Here is a 9,327-nt window from a genome sequence, read left to right on the forward strand (position 1 = left end):
TAAACAACAGATACCATTTTCTATTTAACGGATATCTATTTAAAAGCATGTATACAATTGGAGAAAGTATCTGCTCTTGATTGGACCTTGTGAAAATAATCAACACATTCTTTCTCCTATACTCCAGTACAATATTCCCATACAAAAGGTCAAATATTTGAGTTCTCAAAGACCTAGGTCTGAATCAAAATGATCTGTCATTTTGTCACAGGACACTGTCTTGATGTACTGTAGTTTTACATATGCTACTGTAAGGTAAATGACATGAATTCACTTTTCAGACAAGACAAATCTCCCACATGAGCTACTGTGCTCTCAGCCTACAAAAAGAAGCATGCGATTCAGAAAAACAGTCTCAAAATGTATTTAAAACTAAACGCAACAACAAAGTGATGAAGTAACGGACTGAATTTACATATTTCCTAGCGGTCATATTTAAAATGAGAAACACATTACGCTTTTTTTTTAATGATTAGCCAATCAAGATTTAAGTTTCTAGCCATTTGTTTCCCTCACTGAAGTGAAAAAAAATATATAAACAGGAAGAACAAAAACCAGGGCAGGCAGGAACAATATTTTAAGGCATTTTGTTTATGTAACAGGTTTGTTTGTTTTTGCAAAAATTCATAAAGGTAACCATACTAAAAGCGCACTTAATGAATGAATGGAGATCAAGCTGTCTTCAAAAAGGACTGCTCTACTATATTTCAATATGCTTGACTTTCACATTTAACCTGTAAGAGATGAAGCGCTTGAAGATGTATGAGAAATACCCAGAATGAACAAGTCTAAAGAGGTTTAACTCCTTACCGTGTTGAAAAAAACAGCATATGCTGGTTAGGTATGTTTTGACGCTGGGATGCTGGTTTATGCTGGTCCTTTTGCTGGTTTATGCTGGTCCTTTGCCAGCACATGACCAGCATAAACCAGCAAAAGACCAGCATAAACCAGCAAAGGACCAGCTTAAACCAGCAAAGGACCAGCTTAAACCAGCAAAGGACCAGCTTAAACCAGCAAAGGACCAGCTTAAACCAGCAAAGGACCAGCTTAAACCAGCAAAGGACCAGCTTAAACCAGCAAAGGACCAGCATAAACCAGCAAAAGGACCAGCATAAACCAGCATCCCAGCGTCAAAACATACCTAACCAGCATATGCTGTTTTTTTCAACAGGGTAACCACTGAGAACTCCAAGAGCAAGTACACATCCATTAATGTTCAAGCCTAAATTAGCCAATTAAATAATCCAGCTTTCAGCGTAACTCTCTTTATCCATCTAACGTCAAAGTGTCTGCAGAAAAGCATTTCCCAACATGCTCTTGGTCGTATCATTTACAAAAGCTCACTGAGATGTTTCTGTGTGACCTTTATTGATTTGCTTCAAGTTTGAAGTTGTGAAATATACCTTCACATTGTCTTTATTAAGACAAGATGCATTTTTCAAAAGTAGATATGACACTTGAAGACAAACCAACAATTTCAACAAGTTCAACGGTGCACTCGGTCATTTCATACATTTCATTTAAAAACATTTATTTAAAGAAATAAATATTACTTCTGACTAGAGTTTAAAAGTATGACCATTCACATGAGATGAAGACACTAGTCATATCAGTAGCCTAATAAAAGCCGTTTTATTTTACACGAAGAGGTCCGATGGGAGCCGCCATGTTGAGATCACATGACCAGCCGAACGTTACTCACTCATTTCAGTAACACACCTGTTATTGGACACTTTCACCAGCTGAATAAATGAATCATGGCTGACTGTGAATAATGCTTTTCTACAATTGCATCTGTAACTGAACACTTTAGTGTGATGCTTCATCCAAACCACTAGGTGTCAGTCTGAGTCGAGGCGCAATATATAAAAAAAAAAATAAATAATAAATATTTCAATAATTTAATGACACATTTGCATGCTCACAGTTCTCTGATGTCATTCATAATAATAATAATTAGTAGTAGTATTTGAATTCTAATTATAAAAATGAAAACAGAAATATATTACTGTTGTAAATTACAATTGTACAGAAAAATAATTAAAACATTCGATTATTATAATAATTAAATGTGATGCATTTCTTCATACTGAAACACCCAGCGCATCAGTTATTTAATTATATTGCAGCTTTTATTTTGATAACTACACTATATCACAAATATTGTGCAGCTCCATTTATTTGTTTATTTTAATTTTACATTTGATATAATTAATTATTAGCTTTTCATCAACTGATGAACCCTTAAAGGTCCATGAACCCCCATTTGGGAAACCCTCATTTACAGTACGAAAAAGACACTTTTTTTGAAAAAGATATTTGTTAAAGATTACATTTGAAATGTTTAGTATTTCACATAAAGTTACATATTATTAGTGTTTATAAAAGTAAAGATCTCTCTTACCCTGAAGAAAGGCTGTTTCTTTACATCCTCTGCATCTTTCTCACTGGAACCCAGTCGTCTTTCTGGATTTCTTCTTAGTAACTGTTTAAAATAATATGTCAAATTTCAATTTATCCACACTTCATTTTTACATAAAATTATATGCAGAAAATCATGTAGTTAAGACATTTCTGTTTGAGATGTTTACCCTCCTCATGATGCCAATGGCCTCTGAGGAAAGGAACCGTGGATAACGAACTTCATCATTCACTATGCTGTCAAAAACCTCCTCTTCATCATCACCTGGAAACGGGGACTAGAAAGACAGATTTAGATCGGACAGATGCCAAAACTGTACGAACGTTTCAAACATTTCAAATTTAAATGCTCCAATTTCTCACCTCTCCCACCAACATTTCATATATAAGCACTCCGAGTCCCCACCAGTCCACGGCCCGCGTGTACGACGTGTCTGTTAGAACCTCTGGAGCCAGAAACTCTGGAGTCCCACAGAACGTACTGGTCCGGTCCCCAAAACCCATACCTGAGAAAGAGACAAAAACAGGTCTGACAAATGCTCCTGACTATATCAAGCACAATCAAAAGTAAGTGAAAGAGAGAGAAAAGGAAGAGTCATTACCTTCTTTACACAATCCAAAGTCGGCGATCTTCACGTAACCCTCTGTGTCAAGCAGCAAGTTGTCCAATTTAAGATCTCTGGAGGGAAAAGCCAAAAATATATGCAAATATGTATTTAAAACATATATAACATTCTTTAGACAAAGCCAGAACATGTGCACACATTTTGCACCTTTAAACCTGCTGGTAAGAAACAAGCTTTCTGTCTTTAATCCGATTCTAACTGTTTTCAGGCTTTCTTCTTCTTCCATCACAGTGTTCACAGGTCCAGCACATTCACAATTCACGCAAAACACTCAAATTGGCCACTCTTGTCCTCGTCGTCACTTGAATCACGGAGCAGAAATGTCTCTCTACGGCATTATTACAGTGAAGATGCTCTCAGCAGAGGTCAGAGACATAGTCAAAGTCACGGAAACTGTCCTGATCCTTGCGCGAGAGCACCCGGGGTTCGCGAGGCGGCGTGAGAGTCGGCGCTTCTGTTGTGAATTCCTCATCGAAGTTGCTGATGTCTTCTTTTCCTCCGATAGTCGGAAGGAAGGGAGGAGGGAGTTTACGGAGGAGAAGAGCCTCCCAGTCCATATTCTGAAAAATGAAAAGTACGTGTATGAACATATAATTTATTTAGTTATGTTAGAATTTATGCCGTCATTTCATATGCAAACCAAAAATGCAAATGCAACACCAAAAAAATTACTTAAAAACAATAACTTAAAAAGAGGGATGCACCGATATTGAACTTAAAAGATATTAAAATTAAAGCGATAATTATATTCTTGTTGTGACTGATAAAAGATAAATGGCTGATAATAAAATTCTGTTATAATTAAATTAATAATTAAAAAAAAAAAATTTAAATGTTAGAAATGAATTTAGGCTTCAAAACAATATGTTTAGTTTTTAACTAAAAACTTTTTAAAAACTTAGTTAACTTTTTTGTCAGCCGAACCCTCCGGTCCCCAAAACCCATCCCTGAGAAAGAGACAAAAACATGTCTGACAAATGCTCCTGACTTCATATCAAGCACAATCAACAGAAGGACACGTAGAAAGGTAGGTGAAAAAAGTCATTACCTTCTTTACACAATCCAAAGTCGGCGATCTTAACGTAACCCTCTGTGTCAAGCAGCAAGTTGTCCAATTTAAGATCTCTGGAGGGAAAAGCCAAAAATATATGCAAATATGTATTTAAAACATATATAACATTCTTTAGACAAAGCCAGAACATGTGCACACATTTGTTTTGCATACTCACCGGTACACAATCTTGTTGTCATGTAAAAACTCAAGCCCTAAAACTACACAAGCAGCATAGAACCTGAAACACACACAAACACAACTTAAAAGAGTCAACAAAAAAATGTGGGAATTTTCCATTTTTTATTATATTTTCTACTTTATTTTCTACTTTGTGGGAAGTCGTGGCCTAATGGTTAGAGAGTTGGACTCGTAACCTAAAGGTTGCGGGTTCGAGTCTCGTACCGGCAGGGATTGTAGGTGGGGGGAGTGAATGTACAGCGCTCTCTCCCACCTTCAATACCATGACTGAGGTGCCCTTGAGCAAGGCACCGAACCCCCAACTGCTCCCCGGGCGCCGCAGCATAAATGGCTGCCCACTGCTCCGGGTGTGTGTTCACGGTGTGTGTGTGTTCACTGCTGTGTGTGTGCGCACTTTGGATGGGTAAATGCAGAGCACTAATTCCGAGTATGGGTCACCATACTTGGCCACATGTCACGTCACCTTTATCTTCTACCCCTAAACCTAAATATCACACAAAATTTTCTTTAAAGTTAATTCATAAACAAACAAAATGTTTTAAGCTCTTTGTCCCCACAATATACACTACAGTTCAAAAGTTTAGGGTCAGTAAGTAACTTTCTTATTTTTTATTTAGCAAGGACGCATTTCTTTTTCTGATGGATCAAAAGTGACAGACACTTACAATGTTACAAAAGATTTCTATTTCAAATAAATCAACTTTCTATTCATCAAAGAATCCTGATTATAAAAATGTATCATGGTTTCCACAAAATATTAAAGGTGGGGTAAGCGATTTTTCAAAAACGCTTTAGAAAACTGATTCGGGCCGACTAGCAAAACAAACTTGTAGCCAATCAGCAGTAAGGGGCGTGTCTACTCATGATGTGGAGGAGAGAGCGCTCAGTGCACATGACGGAAATTAGCTGAGCCGAGCGACAGAAAGATAGAAATGGCAGATAAAAAACAAAAGAGGAAAACATCTGCGGAACAAACGAAGGCTTAAGGCAATAAGGCCAGAAGTAGGACCCGTGTAAATATCGGATCATCTTTCCAGCGCTGGAGAGAATTCAAGGAGCGGGATGGCCTGCGATCGGACGCCGAGGTTGCTTTGTTTCTTCTCGATAGGTGAGTAACACCGTGTCTGTGCCACAACAGCTACAGTATTTTGTCGCACCGCTCGCGTCCGGTGTAGACACGGTGTAACATTGGTTTTGCTTTGTTTCACAGAACTAATCGTTGCCTGGATTGCATACGTATGTGTGGGGTGGAGCTGTCAAAATAGGGGTGAGACACTTCTGGGGTATGGGCGTTTTTGTTTTTGTGATTTCAAATGTCAACATTGGCTACCAGAAATCACTTACCCCACCTTTAAGCAGCAAAACTGTTTTGAACTGTTTGTTAATGATAATAAATAGTTATTGAGCAGCAAATCAGCATATTAGAATGATTTCTGAAGGGTCATGTGACACTGAAGACTGGAGTAATGATGCTGAAAATTCAGCTTTGCATCACAGGAATAAATTACATTTTAATATGTATTAAAATAGAATAAAGTTATTTTAAATTGTAATAATATTTCACAATATTACTGTTTACTGTATTTTTGATCACATAAATGCAGTCTTGGTGAGAATTCTTTCAAAACATAAAAAAAATATTTTGAACAGAAGTGTGTGTAATTTGAGGTTTTCTGATCTTTGTGGAGACAGTCCGGAATAGTCAAACCTGACAAAATGGTTTACATACACAGCTCGTGGCTCGGTGAAGACGTCTGCATGTATGTGCATCATTAGGTCGCCGCCTGCCGTGTACTCCATGACAAAACACACATGCTCTGGGGTCTGGAAACATGCAAACAGGTTCACGAGGAAGGGGTGCTGCGCACTGTTCACGGTCTCGAAAATGCGCTTTTCACACATCAAACTGAGGGAAAGAGAAAGAAACAAGAAAAAAATTAAAAACTCATTTCATGAAAAGAGAAGGAATCAACAAGGAAAAAGTTATTTTGTTTACCTTTCTACTTCATCTCTGGCCACGATGTCTCCTTTCTTCAGGGCTTTAATGGCATACATATTGCCTGACTTCTTGTATTCTGTCAACAGAACCTGACAGACATGGATATGATGAAAATTTCAGAGAGAATGCTAGGAGGGGAGAAGCTGTAGCATCAAAGAAATGATAGAAGGCAAGGAAGGTTGAACACTACCTTTCCAAAATGGCCTCTGCCAAGAACAGCTATTAGTCTGAAATCTTGCAGGCTCAAAGCAGTCTTCTTCTGTTTACTGTTCACACACAAACACACACAAACTTAGAAACCACTATAAAGACTCAGATATACCTGGGAATCTTTATATCCTGTGTTTGAGTGTACCTGCTCAGTGAATGTGTTCTGATTTGGCGTTCAGGTGTGGTGAGGTCAGGAGCAGAGACGGGCTCAGTGGCCTGTTGTCGTTCCTGTGCCAAGAAGCAGAGAGAGGGGAGGAGTTACAGGGAGATGGGGAGGGGTTAAAGAGGAAAGGGGAGGAGTTATAGAGAGAGTCTCTCACCGGAGTGCTTGTGTCCATCACATCTCGCCGAACGTCCACCTTCATTGGTGAGTCACAGTCTAAACTCAACTTCTCCACCGATATCTCCCTGTAACACACAAATACATAAGTAACGACAACTAAAAACACATTCCACCTTGTAGGACATGAGCTAGTTAACCAGATCCACTTATTTTACAATACTAATACTGTTTAGTAAATTAGTTGCAATCTAGTTGAGGTTTAGACTTGAATAACAGACAAGTGTTAATAAAAGTTATAATGAAAGTTAAATAAAAATAATTACAAAATTTAAAATAATTTATTTTAAAATAATAATTCACACTTGTTTTTTTTTTATGGAACCTATTCAATATGACTATACATTATTATTATTATTATTATTATTAATAAAATATTTTCTTTTATTAAATTATATAAATGACAAACCAATAAAGAAATATTACTACAGTAATAAATCTATTGTAAGTACTATCAAATTAAAAAAACACGTATTTTATTATTATTATTTTACAAAACAAATGTCAAATTGATTAATCTTAATCTTATAATTATTAATCTTAAAAGCTTTTTTTAATGGAAAACTTTATTATTGTATAGATTGTACAAGCTCAGCGGGTGATCCTTTTAATTATTTTTACGTATAAATGCACATGTACTATGTCTGTTTTTGTGTGAGATTTACCCTGTCTGTACTGTGTGTGCGTGAGGGCTGTAGGTTCCTGTGTTGTTGACGTTTGGTATGGCATTCCTCAGTAACCTCACCCACGTGCCAATATCAACATTCATCTGCCGAGCTCGCAAGAATGCTTTACCTGCATGTGACCACACACACACAGAAAACACCAGTTTAACCTCTGACCACTAGATGGCGCTCAACACAATACAAGTCACATGTCATAAATTAAAGTCAAGGTGAAATGACATTCAGGTCAATTTTAAGTGCATTTGGATAAATTAATCAACAGATTCCAGCATTTATTGTAAACAGAGAAAACCTTTATCTCCGTCTCTTACCCTGTTGCTTGGAGAAAACTTTCTTCTGCCGTTTTAGCCGTGGAACCCTCTCGATGACGGGGTTAAAGAAGGTAACCTGAGGTAGACAGATATGTGAACATATTTCAATGGTGGCCAGTTTAGCACATTTATTTGGTTTGGGTGCATTTATAAAGCAACTTTTGCAATAAGCAGTGAGGCAGACTCCCTTTATGGACATAAGAGACATATTTTTGAGTCAACATGTGTGTGCACCTCTGCCAACAGCAGTCCCTGTGGTTCTAGCTCTAGTTGTACTCTGTGTTTCTGGTTGTCCAGAAAATCCTCCAACTTGAGAAATTTCAGCGCACACAGAGATCGGTAGTCTCTCCAGTACACTGCGATCTCCATCTCTCTGGACTGCACACATAAAGACACACAATGATCAATATCAATATCAGAGGCAGTGTTTTTAGTATTACATTACATTTATATTAATTTATGCATTTGGCAGACACTTTTATCCAGAGCGACTTACATTACATTGAAGATATACATTTACATTTTATCAATTTAAACAGCTTTTAAATGTATATTTCCAGTTTTAATTTTAGTTAATGTTTTAGTAATTTTTTTATGTGTTTTTTTTTTTTGTTATTATTGTTATTATTAGGTTTTTTATATTTCTGTTCAGTTTTAATTTATTTTTATTTCAGTTTTGGTACATTTAATACTTAAACTTATTTCAGTTAGATTACAAGGTAATATTTTTTTAGTTTAGGTTTTTCATCAAATATTCATTTCATTTCAGCTTTATTTCAGTTACAGAAAACTATTTTTAATAGTTTCAGTTTTAGTTAACAACAAAGACACCGGTCAAGGAGATCAGAATCAGTATTTGTTCAGCTTAATTTAACAAATAATTGTCCAGATATTATATATCCTGACCGAAAAAAGACATAGAACCATGCAAGTCCTAATTTGCATGGTTGTTAACCATTCTGCATGTGCAATCTGCTTTTTTTCCTAGATAAGAATAGCATGCCCTTGCTTGCGTAAGAGTTATTTGAAATGTTCCAGCGGTAAAGTGACTGATGTTACACAGCCAACGGATTTTGATTTTGTAATTATAATTACAGCCTATTACTTGGAGCTTTAATTAATGAAACAGACGCTGAACCTCTAATCTGTGTAAATCTACTATTAACAGAGAACTGAACTCACTCTCTCCAGCTCTATGGTGAAGGTCTGATCCCAGCCCTGTTCTCCAACCATCTTCCACGCTGTCTGACCCACGACTGTGTTATCCAGCTTCAGTACTGCGCTCACCTCCGCTGCACACACAGACATGAATACAAATGTATCTTTTAAAGGGGTGGTTCACTGTTTTTTTTCTAGGCTTGATTGTGACGTCCCACCCCTCTCCTCAGCTGCATGTGCTCTGGTTGTATTGTAAACAACGTGTCCTTAATATCGCTTATCAGTTTGAGCCCGATTGAGAAGCAGAGGATATTATTGAAGAGG

The 9,327-nt window shown here is 37.0% G+C and overlaps 1 protein-coding gene across 1 annotated transcript in view; it reads right to left on the reverse strand.

Moving 5' to 3' along the window:
- Positions 1-245: 245 nt before the first annotated feature.
- The window catches only part of LOC107692181 (serine/threonine-protein kinase N1-like), a 27,857-nt gene continuing 18,775 nt past the window's right edge, over positions 246-9,327 (reverse strand). Inside the window, exons 9-23 of the mRNA XM_016491142.1 lie at positions 9,028-9,137; positions 8,080-8,223; positions 7,846-7,921; positions 7,514-7,643; positions 6,829-6,916; positions 6,654-6,736; positions 6,489-6,564; positions 6,296-6,387; positions 6,029-6,205; positions 4,277-4,339; positions 4,096-4,172; positions 2,785-2,927; positions 2,592-2,699; positions 2,405-2,485; positions 246-320 (exon numbers count right to left, since the gene is read on the reverse strand). Coding sequence (XP_016346628.1) covers positions 246-320; positions 2,405-2,485; positions 2,592-2,699; positions 2,785-2,927; positions 4,096-4,172; positions 4,277-4,339; positions 6,029-6,205; positions 6,296-6,387; positions 6,489-6,564; positions 6,654-6,736; positions 6,829-6,916; positions 7,514-7,643; positions 7,846-7,921; positions 8,080-8,223; positions 9,028-9,137 — 1,523 coding nt within the window. The remainder of the gene's footprint in view (positions 321-2,404; positions 2,486-2,591; positions 2,700-2,784; positions 2,928-4,095; positions 4,173-4,276; positions 4,340-6,028; positions 6,206-6,295; positions 6,388-6,488; positions 6,565-6,653; positions 6,737-6,828; positions 6,917-7,513; positions 7,644-7,845; positions 7,922-8,079; positions 8,224-9,027; positions 9,138-9,327) is intronic.

Source organism: Sinocyclocheilus anshuiensis, unplaced genomic scaffold (assembly GCF_001515605.1).
Source record: "Sinocyclocheilus anshuiensis isolate Anshui unplaced genomic scaffold, SAMN03320099.WGS_v1.1 scaffold322, whole genome shotgun sequence".
Lineage (NCBI taxonomy): Eukaryota > Metazoa > Chordata > Actinopteri > Cypriniformes > Cyprinidae > Sinocyclocheilus > Sinocyclocheilus anshuiensis.